General features: G+C 38.2%; 1 protein-coding gene across 2 annotated transcripts in view; it reads right to left on the minus strand.

Annotated features, from left to right (window-relative positions):
* FNDC3A (fibronectin type III domain containing 3A) overlaps positions 1 to 16,923 on the minus strand; it is a gene marked incomplete at both ends in the record, with an annotated part of 137,665 nt that extends 120,742 nt beyond the window's left edge. Inside the window, one exon of one of the 2 annotated variants that reach the window (XM_080719885.1) lies at positions 16,825 to 16,923. In XM_080719885.1, coding sequence (XP_080576011.1) covers positions 16,825 to 16,923 — 99 coding nt within the window. Of the gene's footprint in view, positions 1 to 16,794 lie in introns of both variants that reach the window. The other variant, XM_080719884.1, reaches the window with a different exon arrangement.
* Between the last annotated feature and the right edge of the window lie 391 nt (positions 16,924 to 17,314).

Consider the following 17,314-nt stretch of genomic DNA (forward strand, 5'->3'; position numbering starts at 1 on the left):
ATTTGTTGAAGAGGCTATCATTTTTCCAGTGTATGTTTTTGGCACCTTTGTCAAAAATCAATTGGCTGAAAGTGTGTGGACTTGTTTCTGGGTCTTCTATTCTGCTCCATTGGTCTATATAGCTGTTCTTTTGCCAGTACCATGCTGTTTTTATTACAATGGCTTTGTAGTATAGTTTAAAGTCAGGTATTGTGATTCCTCCTGCGTGGTTTTTGTTGCTGAGAACTACCTTGGCTATTCTGGGCTTTTTGTTATTCCAGATAAATTTAAGGACTGATTTTTCTATGTCTGTGAGGAAGGATCTTGGTAGTTTAATGGGCATTGCATTAAATCTGTAGATCACTTTTGGGAGGATGGCCATTTTAATGATATTAATTCTGCCAATCCATGAACATGGAAGGTCTTTCCATCTTCTAAGATCTTCTTCGATTTCTTTTTTCAGTGTTTTAAAATTTTCTTTGTAGAGATCTTTTACTTCCTTGGTCAAGTTTATTCCTAGGTATTTTATTTTTTTGTGGGAGATCCTGAGTGGAAGTGTTTTCTGAATTTCTTTTTCAGTGGATTTATGGTTGGTGTACAGGAAAGCTTCTGATTTTTTAAGATTGATTTTGTATCCAGATACCTTGCTGAATTTGTTGATCAGTTCTATAAGCCTTTTGGTTGAGTTTGTTGGGTTTTCTAAATATAGCATCATGTCATCTGCAAATAGTGAAAGCTTAAGTTCTTCTTTTCCTATTTGTACTCCTTTGATTTCCTTTTCTTGCCTTATTGCTCTGGCTAGAGTCTCTAGTACTATATTGAAGAGAAGTGGTGATAGTGGACATCCTTGTCTCGTTCCAGTTTTTAGGGGAAATTCTTGAAGTTTTTCCCCATTTAATATGATGTTGGCAGTAGGCTTATTGTAGATTGCCTTAATAATGTTGAGATATGTTCCTTCTATTCCAATTCTCTGCAGTGTTTTTATCATAAATGGATGTTGAATTTTATCAAATGCTTTTTCAGCATCTATTGAGATGATCATGTGGTTTTTGTCTTTGATTCTGTTTATATGATGAATTACATGGATTGTTTTTCGTATATTGAACCAGCCTTGCATTCCTGGGATGAACCCTACCTGGTCATGGTGAATGATTTTCTTGATGTGGTTTTGAATGCGTGTTGCTAGTATTTTCTTTAATAGTTTTGCATCCAAGTTCATCAGAGATATAGGCCTGTAGTTTTCCTTCCTTGAACTGTCTTTATTCGGTTTTGGTATTAGTGTGATGTTGGCTTCATAGAATGTATTTGGGAGAGTGCCGGTTTTTTCTATTTCCCGAAATAGTTTGAGTAGTATTGGGATTAGTTCTCCTATAAAGGTTTTATAGAATTCACTTGGGAAACCATCTGGTCCTGGGCTTTTCTTTGATGGTAAGCTCTTTATTGCTATTTCAATCTCTTTGATTGTTATTGGTTGGTTTAAGTGTTCTATATCTTCTTGACTCAGTTTAGGAAGGTTGTATTTATCTAGGAAGTTGTCGATTTCCTCCAGATTTTCCATTTTGTTGGAGTATAGTTTTTCAAAGTAGTTTCTGATGATCCTCTGGATTTCTACGCTGTCAGTAGTAATGTCTCCTTTTTCATCCCTTATCTTCATAATTTGGGTTGATTCTCTCTTTTTTTTAGTTAGGTTGGCTAGTGGTTTATCAATCTTAATTTTTTCAAGAAACCAGCTTTTGGTTTTGTTGATTTTCTGTATTGTTTTTTTATTCTCTATTTCGTTAATTTCTGCTCTAATTTTAATAATTTCCCGTCTTCTGCTGGCTTTGGGGTTCAATTGTTCCTGCTTTTCAAGGGCTTTGAGGTGTGTCATAAGGCTATTTATTTGAAGATTTTCTGTTTTTCTTATGTGAGCACTCAGTGCTATAAATTTTCCTCTTAATACTGCCTTCAAAGTGTCCCAGAGGTTTTGATATGTTTCTTTATTTTCATTTGTTTCTAGAAATTTCTTGATTTCACCTCTTACACCTTCTATGACCCATTCTTCATTCAGAAGTGTGGTGTTCAGTCTCCACATGTTTATGTTGTTTCTCTGGGTCTTCTTATAGTTGATTTCTAGTTTCATTCCATTATGGTCTGAAATGACACAGGGAAGTATGTAACATTTTTTAAATTTGCTAGTGCTCATTTTGTGTCCCAGGATGTGATCTATTTTGGAGAAGGTTCCATGAGCTGCTGAGAAAAATGTAAACTCTGCTGTAGTTGGGTGAAATATTCTATATGTGTCCAAAAGGTCCATTTGGTTAATGGTGTTCTTTAGTTCTGAGACATCTTTACTGACTCTTTGTCTGGAAGATCGGTCTAGTATTGTGAGAGGTGTGTTGAAGTCTCCCAGTATTATTGTGTTGGGATTTATGTGTGGCTTCATGTCACAAAGAGTTTGATTTATGAAAGTAGCTGCCCCTATGTTTGGGGCATAGATGTTGATTATTGTTATTTCCTCTTGCTGGACTATTCCTTTTACCAGTAAAATGTGACCTTCTTTGTCTCTTCTAATAAGTTTGGGTTTGAAGTCTAACTTGTCTGACATCATAGTTGCTACTCCTGCTTGTCTTCGAGTACCATTAGCATGGATTACCTTGCTCCAGCCCTTTACCTTGAGTTTGTTCCTATCTTTACTTGTGAGGTGTGTTTCTTGTAAGCAGCAGATGGATGGATTCTGGCTTTTAATCCATTTTGCCACTTTATGTCTTTTTATTGGGGAGTTGAGGCCGTTTACATTCAGTGTGATTATAGAGAGATAATTTTTAATTCCCAACATGTTAAGATCTTATTTCTGTTTGAGATACTGTTTATTCTTCTTTGCTTAGTTGTCTGCTGGATGGGAATTCTTGTTTCTTTGGTTCTGGCGTGAATTACCCATTTCCTCTTTGCAGTTAATCTCCTTGAGTATTTTCTCTAGCGCTGGTTTTGAAGACATAAATTCCTTCAGTTGCTGTTTGTCATGGAAGCTTCTTATTTCTCCATCTAATTTGATGGATAGTTTTGCTGGGTAGGAAATTTTTGGCTGGAAGTTGTTTTCTTTCAGAGTTTGGAATATGTTACTCCAAGCCCTTCTGGCTTTCATAACTTGGTTTGGGAAGTCTGGAGTGATTCTAATTGGTTTGCCTCTGTATGTCACATGGCCTTTTGTTTTTGTTGCCTTTAAGATTCTCTGCTTGGCTTCCACATTTCATCATTTTGACAATTATGTGGCGTGGGGATCCTCTTCTCTGATCCTGTCTAAAGGGAGTTCTATAAGTTTCCTGGACCTGTGTATCGACCTCTTGCTCTATGTTTAGAAAATTTTCTATTACTTCCTTGAAGAGATTGTTGATCCCTTTGGTTTCACCTTCTTTTCCCTCCTCTATTCCAATTATTCTTAGGTTAGCTCTCTTGAAATGGGCCCATATTTCTTCAATGTCAGATTCCTGCTGTCGGGTTTTTTTTTTTCTAAATTAGAAACTATGAGTTCATTTTTAGAATGATCATCTTCAAGAAGCGAGATTCTATTCTCCATGTGGTCTAATCTGTTTATACTTTGAATTGAGGCCTTTACTTCATTAATTGCATCCTTTATCTCTTTCTGACTCTCTCTAAATTCTTTTCGAAAGTCCTCTATTATTTCTAAAGTTATTTTCCTAATTTGATCTTCTAGAGATCTTTGGGTTTCTGTGTTATCAGATTCTGATGTTGTGGTGTTGTTGGCATTCACTGCTCCATTGTTATTTCTCTTTCCCATGATTTTGGAAGTTTGTGCCTTCTCTGGGTTCTTCCCTGAGTCACTACGAGTTCACTTAAGATGCTCTGGATCTCTAGTCTATGGTATCTCAGTCACCACTACTCCTTTACTGGGTTGTATCACAAAGTCTCAGACCCAGGGAGTCAATCAAGGCTGCTTAGGCCGTGGGGGGTGCCAAGTTGGGCGTTCTCCAGTGGGGAGTTGTGACTATGGTATGATATCTCTGCCACTGCCACTCCCCCACTGGGCTGCACTGCTAAAATCTCCGACCCAGGGAGACTATCTGCGCAAGTCCCTGGGAGTGCAGTACTGGGATTTCTCCCCTAGGGGCCGCAATTTGACTCACGGTTGTTGAGTGCGCTGATGGAGCTGTAGTGAACTCGGTGGATTCGTTGCTGCCGCCACTGGCAATATGGCACCACTGCCACGCCCTCGGCCGTGATGCGGCGTATTTCTTCTCTGGTTTTGAACTCTGCTCTGAGTCCTTGCCAGTTGTGCTGCGCCCAGCCCTTGGGAGCTTTAGATGTTCCCTGCACCAACAAAACTGCTGACTGCCGCCCGGCTGTTCAGCACCTGCTCACCTCGGCTCGCTGTCCACCCCTCCTCTCAGGCGCCTGGTGGCTGGTTGAGTGGGTTGGTCTACGGCCATCCAGTGAACTCGCCGCTGCCGCCAGCAGTAAGACGCTGCTTCTGCATCCTAGGCCGCGAGGCCAGAGTACCTCCTCTCTGGATTTGAGCTCTGTTTTGAGTCTCCCTCCTCTCTGGAGCCTGGTGTTGCTAGGGGAGATGTAGGCCACGCCGCTCCGGCCGCTCTGCGCCGCGGCTCTGGCTGCTCCGCACCACGGTTCTGGCCGCTCCGGCTGCTCCCGCCGCTTTGCACCGCGGCTCTGGCTGCTCTGCACCGTGGGTCTGACCACTCCGGCCGCTCCGCGACGCGGCTCTGGCTGCTCCGGCTGTTCTGGCCCCTCCGCTCCGGCTGCTCTGGCCGCTCCAGTCAGCTGTTCTGGCCACGCTGCTCCGGCTGCTCCACTCCGCGGCTCCGGCCACTCCGTGCCGCCGCTCCAGCCAATCCGCGCTGCAGCTCTGACTGCTCCGGCTGTTCTGGCCGCTCCGCTCGGCTGCTCTGGCCGCTCTGCTCAGCTGCTCGGAACCGCGACTCCAGCTCCTCTGTACCGCGGGTCTGGCCACTCTGGCCGCTCCACGGCCGCGGCTCTGGCTGCTCCGGCTGCTCAGGCCGCTCCGCTCCGCGGCTCCCCCCAATCTGCGCTGCGGCTCTGGCCGCTCCGGCCGCTCCGCGCCGCGCGGGCGCGGCACTTCGGGCTGTTTTTTTTCCGGTGTCTTGTTTTTCCAGCCCTTTTTCTCTGTCCCTTGTATTTACCGTTTTTATTTCTTTGCTGTGGTGTTTTCTGGCTCTGAAAGGCGCTGGTTTTGAGGTCTCTTTCTTTTTTTTTAATGGTGCACTGTAGTCATACATCTCAATGGGATACAAGACAGTAGAGGTATACATGCACACATCACTCATTTAGCCCTTTCCCAATTCCCATCCCATTCCCTCTCCCTCCTTCTTTTTGGTTTAGTGACTGACTTTGATGTTTGTGAATGTATATCATGTACATTAAAAAATTTCCCTCCTCCCATTCCCCTGAATTAGGTTGCCTCATTTACTCATATAAGGTTTCTCCTTCTTTGTCTTGAGTTCCTTCTGTGATTTAGCTTCCCCACATTATGGAGCACTGATATTTTACTTTTTGTGACTGAATAATCTCACTTAGCATAATTGTCTCCAGTTCTATCCATTTCCCTAGAAATGGTAATATTTTGTTCTTCTTCATGGCTGAGTAAAACTCTATTGTGTACATATCCCATAGTTTTATAATCCATTCATCTGTTGATGGACATTTCAGCTGTTTCCAGTTTGGCAATGGTGAATTTCACTTCTATGAATATAGGTACACATGCATTAGTTTGGTAGTTTGGATTCCATTTTTGGGGGTAGATACCCAGAACTGGTATTGCTGGATCATATGGTAGGTTTGTTCCAATTCTTCTGAGGATCCTCCATTCTGTTTTCCAAAGTGGTTGCACTAATTTGCAACCCTACCAACAATGTATTAGTTTCCACTTCTCCACACCCTTACCAGCATTTGTTGTTGTGTTTTTAATGATTGCTATTCTAATTGGAGTAAGGTAAAATCTCAGGGTAGTTTTGATTTGCATCTCTGATTGTTAATGATGTTGAACTTATTTTTCATACATTTATTGGCATTTGAATGTCTTCTTTTGTGAAGTGTCTATTTAGTTTACTTGCCCATTTTTTCATTCAGTTATTTGTTTTCATAGTGGTGAGTTTCTTAAGTTTCTGTATATTCTAGATATTGGTTTTTGATGAAGTATACTATATTTCATTTTCCTTTTCTTGTGCTTTGGTATTTTATATAGAAAACATTTTTAATTCAAGATAATGGAGAATTATTCCTATGTTTTATTCTATGACTCTTAGAATTTAGCTCATATTTTAGGATTTTGATTCATTTTTTGAGTTAATTTTGTATATGGGATAGTAAGAGTCCAACTTTTACATGTAGATATCAAGTTATGTCAGCACCACTGTAGAAAAGACTATTGTTTCTCCAAGGATTCATCTAGGCACCTTTGTCAAATATCATCTGACCATAAATGTAAAGGTTTCTTTAGAACCTTGAATTCTAGTCCAGTAATCTACATGCCTATTCTTATGCTAGTAGCACAATGTCTTGATTGTGAGTTTTAAAATTGGGAAATGTTGAGCCTTCCAACTGTGTTTTTACCAAGATTGTTTTGGTTACTTTGGGTCCCTTGTATTTCCATATAAATTTTAGGATCAATGTGCCAAATTCTGCAAAGAAATAAGCTAAGAGTTTGGTAGGTAATGTGAAGAGTATGAATAATTTAGAAATATTAACATCCTAACAATATTAAGTTTTCTGATCTATGATCATGGAATATTTTATTTATCCTGGCTAGAACTTCCATACAATGTTGAAGTGCTGAGAATAGGACCATCCATATCTTGATCCTAATCTTGGAAAAAAACCATTCTTTTACCATTAAAGATGAACTTTTCATAGATACTTTTTACGAAGTTCAGCAAGTTACTTTCTGTTTCTTATTAACCTTTTTTTTTTTTTTAAATCTTGAAAGGGTGCTGGATTCAGTGAAATGCTTCTTCTGGCTTTACCACAATGACCATGTGATTTTTGTCCTCTTTGTATTGTATAATATAGTACAATGATTATTTTATATATGTTGACCCAGTTTTGCATTTCTAAAATAGGCCCCACTTAGTTAAAACATATAATCATCTTACATTTTGCTGGATTTGGTTTGCTATATATATATAGTGGTACTGGGGTTCCTGGAAACCCTTCTACCTCTGGGCTACACTCCCAGACCTTTTTTTTTTTTTTAATTTGAAAACAAGGTCTCTTAAGCCAGCGCTGCTGGCTCCGCCTCCCAAGCACGGGGATTACAAGCGTGCGCCACCATGCCTGGCTGGTTTGCTAATATTTTTTGAGGACTTTGTATTTATATTTATAAGGAATACTGACCAATAGTTTCCTTAATATGCATTATTAGTATATACTCTTTGGTACAGAAATGTCCCCTAAAGGTTCATATGATGAAGGCTGATGGTGTTATTGGGAGGTGGTGAAACTTCAGGAGGTGTGGCCTTGTTTAAGGAAATAGGTCACTGGAGGACATGTCCTGAAAGGGTATGTCTTGTTCCTGCCTCTCCTTCTCTACCCCTGCCTCCTGGCCACCATGAAGCAAGCAGCTTTTCTCTACTACATAATCCCTGCCTTACCACAGGCCCAGAAACAATGGAGCCTAGTGATCATGGACTGAAACTTCTAGAATTTTAAGCCCAAATACATCTTCCTTCCTTTTATGTTGGTTTTCTTCAGGCAGTTTGTCATAGTGACAGAATGCTAATAAAATTGTTGTGTGAGCTTTTTTGTTTGATGATACTGGGGAGTGAACCTAGTGGTATTCTATCTCTAAGCTTTACCCCCAGCCTTTAAAAAAAAAAAATTTTGTTTTGAAATGGTACTGCTAAGTTACTGAGAGTCTTGTTATGCTACCAAGGCTGTAACTGAACAGGTAATCCCTTATCTCAGTCTTCTAAGTACTGGGATTACAGGTCTATGCCACCACACATAGCCTTGGTTTTGTTTTTTTTCTATCAGTGACACTATATCTGACATATCTCTTTCTAACTTGGTATTTTCCTCAAATACTGTATTTGAGATTTATCCATTGTATAGATTCATACAATTGAATACTAGTAAATAGGATTCTAGTATTCTATTGTAGAAACCCTCTAAGATCTACACATTTCCTTACTTTGGAAATTTACATTATTTCTAGTAATTTCATTATTATTAAATGATACAATGAACTAATCTGTGTATGTGCCTTTGTATACACATGTACGAGTTTCAACTAAAAGATGTATGTTAGATTTGGGGTTATGTACTTTTTCTGCTTTTAAATATTGCCAAGTCACTCCCCAAAAATGGTTGAACCAGCAGTGTATAAGGAATTTCATTGCTTCACAAGTCTTGTCTGGTTTCTTAATATTTACATCCTAAACTGGGGTATTAATTTGCATTTTCCTCCTTTAAAGCATAGCTCCATCTTTTATTTCCCTAAACCCTTAATTAGTCCCATGAGTCACCTCAGGAAGACTATACTTTATATACATGCACATTGTGGTTTCTGTATACAATAAGCATTAATTAATGTGCCAGTCAAGTTCACCAGTTATTTTAGCGTTAAAATGCTAGTTTCTGAATTATATAGGTAAAGAGACTATTAAGTGGTCAATAATATGTTTACAGACAGACACATATAAGACCTGAAATTAATGTCTATTAGTTTAAAAATAGGTATTTTGTTTAGATATTCCCCAAGATGAATGCATAATGGATAATTCCAAGCCATTTTGAAATCTTGGGAAAAATAAGTATTATTAATATACTTTTATTGGTATACTACAGTCTCACATCAATAATATAAATCATGTTGATAGTGACATACATGGTACCAAGTAATGAGCACTTCTGGTACTTAATCCACATATTGGTTTATGTGTGTGTGTATGAAGAAGTATATTTACACACACTTAACTATACATCTTTAGGCTAAGAAATTATATTTTATACTTAGTATCCTTTTTTTTTTTTTTTTTGGTACTGGGGTTCCTAGAAGCCCTTCTACCTCTGGGCTACTTACTCCCAGACCTATTTTTTTTATATTTTTTATTTGGAAACAGGGTCTCTTAAGCCAGCGAGGTTGGTTCCAAACCAGCACGATCCTCCTGTCTCCACCTCCCAAGCGCGGGGATGACAAGCGTGCGCCACCACGCCCGGCACTTAGTATTCTTTATAAAACTGAACATTTGCTTCAGTAAACCTCATGAAATTGTATTTCAACTCCTAAAACAGCATTATTTGAGAACCAACCATCATATCTAATCAATTTTAAATCTAATAATTTGTTATCACAGTCATAATTTGCTACCTATATATGTAGAGCAGGGATAGGAAGATATTTAGGAGACAATTTAAAATACTGAAGAAAATACTGTGGTGGCAATAAAACATTTTTTTCTAGTCATATCTGAGGCAGGGAGAAAATATCAACAATCATTACTTTAAAATAATCAGCAAAACAACAACAATGTGAATGGGTTAGCTAATTTTGGATTCATCCAAATAAAGAATTTTCAAAATTGCCTCTGGAGAAGACCCTCCCCATGTCCCTTACAGAAACAAAATATAAAAACAGAAAACAACCATAAAAATGGCCTGACACGCATTATTACTAAACTTTATTTTGCTCACATTAGAGGTATATGAATATTAACTCTAAAATAAAATTCAAATAATATAGAAGTCTACTAGATAGCTAAATGAAAAAGACTGACAATTCTAAATGTTGGTGACCTTAATTCAGGTTTCTTTTCTTCTTCTTCTTTTTTTTTTTTTTTTGGTGGTACTGGTTCCTGGAAACCCTTTTACCTCCGGGATACACTCCCAGATCTATTTTATCCTTTTTTTTTTTTTTAAATTTGGAAACAGGGTCTCTTTTTTGCATTATTGAGGGTGGAACTCTGGGGCATTCTACCTCCGAGCTACACCCTCAGCACTATTTTTTATTCTTTATTTTGAAACAGGGTCTCACTGATTTGCAAAGGGCCTCACTAAGTAGCTGAGGCTGGCCTTCAACTGCAATCCTCCAGTCTCAGCCTCCCAAATGCTGGGATTACAAGTGTGCGCCACCACGCCTGGCAGGTTTCATTTTTAAGATTATTACGACGCCTTCTTCTTCTTCTATTATTATTTTTTTTTGGCAGAACTGGGAATTAAACACAGGGGCATTCTATCTCTGAGCTATACCCTCAGCCCCCACCCCCTTTTTAATTCTTTATTTTGAAATAGGGTCTAAGTTGCGGAGGGCCTAAGTAGCTGAGGCTGGCCTTGAGCCTGTGATTCTTCTTTCTCAGCCTCCCAAATACTGGTATTACAAGCGTGGGCCACCATGCCTAGCTTATGATGCTTTCTTTCCCCATCTTGGCACCTCTTAAAGATTTTAATCTGCATGGGAAAGACTGCTCCTCACAATGATAGCCAATTCTTAGAGATAACAAAGGTTTTGGTCAGGAGCATACCTCTCACTTGCAAATCTATCAATCCTAAATTTATAGTCCCAACAATCTTACTAACACACACACCAAGCCAGTTTTTCCCCTGATCTAAATAATTGCAGGACTAGGTACCAGGCAACTAGAAATCACCTCTCTGGCTCAAGCCCATTGGAATTATTTAAAAACTAGCCAATTCTAAACTATACTCTGTTCTACCTTGCCTTTCCTAAAGACTTTGCCAATAAAGGCTTTGACCTAGGCTTTCTTCTAGCACTTGCTTCTGCCTCCTAATCAAAATCTGTTTCTCCTGTATTCCTGCCTGCCTTCTCTGGGAAATACAAGTAATAAAGACAGTCTTCATGATATGGGCCTCTCTGTGTTCTCTCTTGGCCATCTCTAAAAGTAAAACTTTGTGGGTACAAATGAGACAGAAACAAGCTATAAAAATAATAATAAAGATTAATGGAAAGGATTCTGATGAAGAAGCTTGATAGGCAGATTGAGGTTTACTTTAATGCTGGGAATTGACCTCCAGAGCCTGGTACAGAGTAATCAACTGCTCTACTATGATCTACACATCAGCCTAGGCTGAGGTTTTAAATATCTTAACTAAAAGTGTAAGTGCATTCACTCCTTTGAGAGATTAGTGCATGGAAAACTGGAAAGGCAAAGTTAAATTTGAAAAGTGCTGAATCACACAAGAACACAAAAGGTCTGAACTTTTCTTTTGGTGGTAAATAGTGCTGGGCTTTCCACTAGTGCATAAAGCTCATTTTCCTTAAAACTGATTTTGAGTTTCTAACAGGGCATAACAATCACTGACATATGCTTTACTTTCTCTACCAGGAAAGAATATAATCTCAAATCAAACATATGACTGAAAACACAATATGGTATAGCCATTTTATCTTACCACATGATGCAACAAACATGATTCTAATTATTTACTCCCCCAGAGTTAAAACTTACATACATCCACCCAAACGCCTGCAAACAAATGTTTAAAGTGGCTTTACATCTAACTTTATATATAACATTTATACATAAAGCCACTTTATAAAAAAATTTAAGTAACTAAGATACTCTTCAATATATGACTATATTGTCTGGATAAATGAGCAATGGATTACTATTCACTAATAAAAAATTACAATGGGACTTCCGGGAAGATGGCGACCAAGAAAAGCGGGGCTTAAGAGCCCCGCTAACAACTAATCTCCATTACCACAAAATCAGCGCCTTTCATAGCCAGAAAACACCATCACCAGAGAAACAAAAAAATCATCAGGCTCCAGAGAGAAAGTGGACTGAGAACAGAGCTCAGAGCCACAGAGGAGATACACTGGCCTCACGCCTGAGGCCGCGGCAGCAGCGCCATACTGCCAGCGGCAGCGGCGACTTCACCAGACGGCTACAACAAGCCGAGGTGAGCCGCTGCGGAACAGCCAGGCGGGATTTCTCGCCGCAGGTAAAATCTAAAGCTCCCAGTGGCTGAGCTCAGCACACGCTGCAGGGATTCAGAGTGGAAATCAAACCAAGAAGAAATACGCCAGCCTCACGGCCGAGGGTGTAGCAGTGGCGCCATATTGCCACCGGCGGCAGCAGCAGAGAATTCACCGAATCCAGTACAGCTACATCTGCGTACTCAAGAACAGTGAGTCAAATTGCGGGCCACAGAGGAGAAATCCCAGTACTGTACTCCTTGGGACTTGACCCAGTGGGGGAGTGGCAGTGGCAGAGATATCACACCATAGGAGAACGTGCAACCTGGCACCCCCCACAGTCTAAAGAAGCCTCTATTGACTCTCTAGTCGGAGACTCTGCAATACAACCCAGTAAAGGAGTAGTGGGGTCTGAGATACTACTGACTCGATATCCAGAACACCTTAAGTGAAGTCATAGTGACTCAAGGGAAGAACCCAGAGAAGGCACAAACTTCCTAAATCATGGGAAAGAGGAATAACAATGGAGCAATGAATGCCCACAACCCCACAACATCAGAACCCGATAAAACAGAAAATCAGAGGTTTCTAGAAGATCAAATCAGGAAAATAACTGTAGAAATAATAGAGGTGCTTCGAAAAGAACTCAGAGAGAGCCAAAAAGAGATAAAGGATGCAATTAATGAAGTAAAGGCCTCAATTCAAAGCACAAACAACCGATTAGACCACATGGAGAACAGAATCTCGCTCTTAGAAGATGATCATTCCAAAAATGAACGCATAGTTTCTAATCTAGGAAAAAATATCCGACAGCAGGAATCTGATATTGAAGAAATATGGGCCCATTTTAAGAGAGCTAACCTAAGAATAATTGGAATAGAGGAGGGAAAACAAAGTGAAACCAAAGGGATCAACAATCTCTTCAAGGAAGTAATAGCAGAAAATTTTCCAGACATAGAGCAAGAGGTTGATACACAGGTCCAGGAAACTTATAGAACTCCCTTTAGACAGGATCGGAGAAGAGGATACCCACGCCACATAATTGTCAAAATGACCAATGTGGAAGCCAAGCAGAGAATCTTAAAGGCAACAAAAACAAAGGGCCAAGTGACATTCAGAGGCAAACCAATTAGAATCACTCCAGACTTCCCAAACCAAGTCATGAGAGCCAGAAGGGCTTGGAGTAACATATTCCAAACTCTGAAAGAAAACAACTTCCAGCCAAAAATTTCCTACCCAGCAAAACTTTCTATCAAATTAGATGGAGAAATAAGAAGCTTCCATGACAAACAGAAACTGAAGGAATTTATGTCTTCAAAACCAGCACTAGAGAAAATACTCAAAGAGATTAACTACAAAGAAGAAATAGGTAACACACACCAGAACCAGAGAAACAAGAGTTTCCATCCAACAGAAAACTAAGATTGGTTATCTGTGGAGATTCATTATTTATGTTAGTCTTTTACCTATCTCTAAATGGTATTGTTTGCCTTTATTGTTGTTAATTTTTAGGATTTCTAGTTGGAATATTAATATACCTTCAGATATAGCATTTAGAAATATTTTATCCCATTCTATTAGTAACTTTTAACTCTGTTTACATTGTCTTTGGATATACAATTTTTTTTTTTTTTAGGGAGTTTGTATACTCTTCTGTTGCCTGTGCCATTGAAATCATAACCAAGAAATCACTGCCAATTTCAATGTTGTGAGGTTTTATGACCCAGATTTTCTCCTAAAAGTTTATAGTCTTAAGATTTATATTTAGGTCTTTTATCTATTTTGAGTTAATATTTGTATATGGGATTAGGTAAGGGTCCAACTTTATTCTTTTCCATGTAATTATTATGTTTCAACAATATTTAGTTAAAAGATTATTATTTCCACCACCAAATGTTCATGGAAACCTTGTCAAAAATAACTTGACAATATAGGGAAGAATTTAGCTCTAGGCTTTTATTTAACTCCAATGGTTTATATATCTGCCTTTAGAATAGTACTACACTGTTTCAATTATTGTAGCTTTATATGGTTTGAAATCAGAAAATATATATCTTCTAGCTTTGTTCTTTTTCAAGATCGTTTTGGGTATCTAGAGTCCATATTCCATATTAGGATAGATTTTTTTTTTCCTGAAAAATAAATATATAAATATATGATAGTTTCACCTAAAAAAAATAGAAAAAAAATATTCTCTGGTAAGAAAGAAAGTAAAAGAAATATTGAAATGTTATCTTTAAGTCATCAAAAGCTTGGTATCAGACAAATGAAACTGTTATGTGAGATTATCATTTTTAATTTTGGATAAATTGCTATAATACTAGATGTCAACCACTAAGTCAAGCATGGGAGGGAGAGATGGGGAGAGAATGGGGTGGGGATCGGGTGGGGGCTGACTGGGCTATGTGTGCATGTATGTCTACAAAAGTTTGTATCCCACTGTGATGTATGAATACAGTGCACCAAAAAAAAATTAAAAAAAAATTACAATGGATTACTATTCTAATAAAAAAAAAGAGCTACTATGGAAAGAAACTGTCTAGACCACATTGCATAGTGAGAAGAGAGCCAGTTTAAAAGGCTACTTATTGTATGATTTTAATTATAGGGTATTTTGAAAAAGATAACATTACAAGAGATAGTAAAAAGATCAGTAGTTGGTAGAGGTTTGGGGGCAGGAAAGGAGAAATGAGTAAGTTTAGAATGAGAGTCTCTAGGATGGTGAAATTATTCTGTATGATACTGTAATGGTGATATATGACATTTGTCAAAACCCATATAACCAGAGAGCATCAAGAGTGAACCTTAAGCTTTGGTGGCACATGCTTGTGTAATCCCAGTACTTGGTAGGCTGAGACAGGAAGACTGGAGGTTCAAGAATAGCCTCAGCAACTTAGTGAGATCCTGTTTCAAATAAAAAAATATTGGGGTATAGCTCAGGGGGTAGAATGCCCTTGGGTTCTAGACTTCTTGATCCTTTAAATACTATCCTAGTTGGTTCTTCTATTCCAAGATCCTTTCTTTATATCCATCTACATCACTACTACTACAAGATTGCTATAGTTCAATCAAGATTTCCAGATATTTCTGCCAATGGATTCTCCTTTGGAGGGAATGAAAGAAAGAAGTCTTGAGAAGGTACTGTGATGGTGTTTAAACCTGGTGTTGCATTTTCTCCTTAGCAGAGTACACAACTATAGCAATTATATCAATGTACTGTAACTAACTGATATATATATATTGTGTGTGTGTGTGTGTGTGTGTGTGTGTGTGTGTGTGTGTGTGGTACTAGGAATTGAATCCAGAGCCATTCTACCTTCGAGCTACACCCTCAGCTCAGCCTGTTTTATTTATTTGGAAACAGGGTCTTGCTAGGATGATGAGTCTCACTACTTTCTGAGGCTGCCCTTGAATCTGCAATTGTCCCATCTCAGCCTCCCAAGTATAAAGATTACAGGCATGAACCACCACACCCCTTGGCTTAATAATGTTTTTTGAATACAGGAGACAGTGACAACTTGAAACCAATGACTGGCCTGAGACAATAAATGATAAGAGAAGATACTCCAAGAGTCTCATCAAAGTAAACCAAGACCTGCCACATCTATTATATTTATGGGAAAGAATCTCAGACTTAAATTTAACCATAAAAAGCAAGTTAGTAAAATTAAGTTGCTGCTAAAAGCTGAGCATATGTGAAAATTAAACAATGCCATAAAAATTAAAACATGTCATGATTATACAAAAAAGAAAAAATTTGAACCTCCCTTTTCTGCAGTATTGGGACTTAAAACCAGGAGTGCTCTACCACTGAGCTATATCCTAACCCCTTTTAATTTGAGACAGGGCCTTGCTAAGTTGCAAAGACTGGCCTCAAACTTGTGATTATCCTGCCTCACCTTCCAAGTAGCTGGGATTACAGGCATGACCACCATACCCAGTACTACTGACTTCTTAAGTAGCAAAGTTAAGAGAGTAGTCACTTATAGGAAAATCATAATTATGTAGTATAGATACTAAATCTGTAAAGCAACAAAATATGACTTGAAAAAATTAAACAGGATCATAATGTTCTTAATATAATGTCTGTTATATCATAGGTACCCAAACCAATCTCTTTCCTCCTATCATTAGTCATATCCTTAGTCTTTGTTTCCTCCCCTGATGTACCAAAATATAATTTAAGTTAGTTGTGAGAATTAAGTACATTGCATGGGGTATAAAAGGTACTTATTTTTTAAGGCCCTGGGTTGGGGATACATATCAGCTTTTCAGAAATTATGTATCTGCTTTTGGAAGGCACTGGGTCTGGTGAGAAAAAGAAATGGAAAGAAAAAAAAAAAAAAAAGGATAGCCGGGTGTGGTGGCGCATGTTTGTAATCCCTACGCTTGGGAGGCTGAAACAGAAGGATTGCATAGGTTTGAAGCCAGCCATGCTGGCTTAAGAGACCCTGTTCCCAAATAAAATATAAAAAATAGGTCTGGAAATGTAGCCCGGAGGTAAAAGGCCCCTGGGTTCCATGCCCAGTACTACCAAAAAAAAGAAAAAAGAAAAAAAGATAAAATTTTGTTAATTTATAATATAGTTATTTAATAGTAAAGGTAAGTCATAAATTCATGACTTGATAGTGCACAGTTAAACAGATAAAAAACAACTCAAGGATAAGTATATTGTTTTATCTAAATGAAAACACAAACCAAATTTAATGGCAACTAAATATACAAATAAGGAATTTGATGATTCATTAGTGAGACACTTTAGAGGCAACTTCAAAATTGGTTTATCATCTCATAAGACTAAAATAACATTTTGAACTGAAGTTCAAAACATGAATTAGCCATTATTGTGAGGTTTGATTTTGTGTTAAATTCTGCATTCTTCAGAAAGAAATGCACGTGTACCAGACGTAAGGAAATAAACATTTTGATGTCCTTACCTGTTGTGTTCCATCTGCACTTACAATAGGGGCAGATAGAAGAGAAATATCACTACTTAAAATCTGAGCTGTATCCAGTAGTGGCGGATGTTCTGCCATTATCAATAAGACATTAATACAGTGGATGACTCTCCAACTCTGAAAAACAAAAACATAGAGTCATTTGTATTTACAGTCTTTAAATATAACACATTTGAGATCTGTCTCATTCTCTAACATAAAGAGATATTCTTGTCAAAAGAATTCTACAATATTCTGTTGATTACTTTTTTTTAAGTCAACAGACCATTTAAGGAAATATAATTCTTATGATTCAACCATTTGTCAAAAGTCAGTAAAGATATATTAAAACTAATATATCAGAAAACTCTATTTAAATTCCACAATTATCTGTTCTTCTACCCCCTTCTACCTCCCTCTCTCTAATATTTATTTAACTACAACTACTACTTAATCTAAACACTGGGAGAGACACTAAAATATAACAATT

Source organism: Muscardinus avellanarius, assembly GCF_963383645.1.
Source record: "Muscardinus avellanarius genome assembly, chromosome: 2".
Classification (NCBI taxonomy): Eukaryota; Metazoa; Chordata; class Mammalia; order Rodentia; family Gliridae; genus Muscardinus; species Muscardinus avellanarius.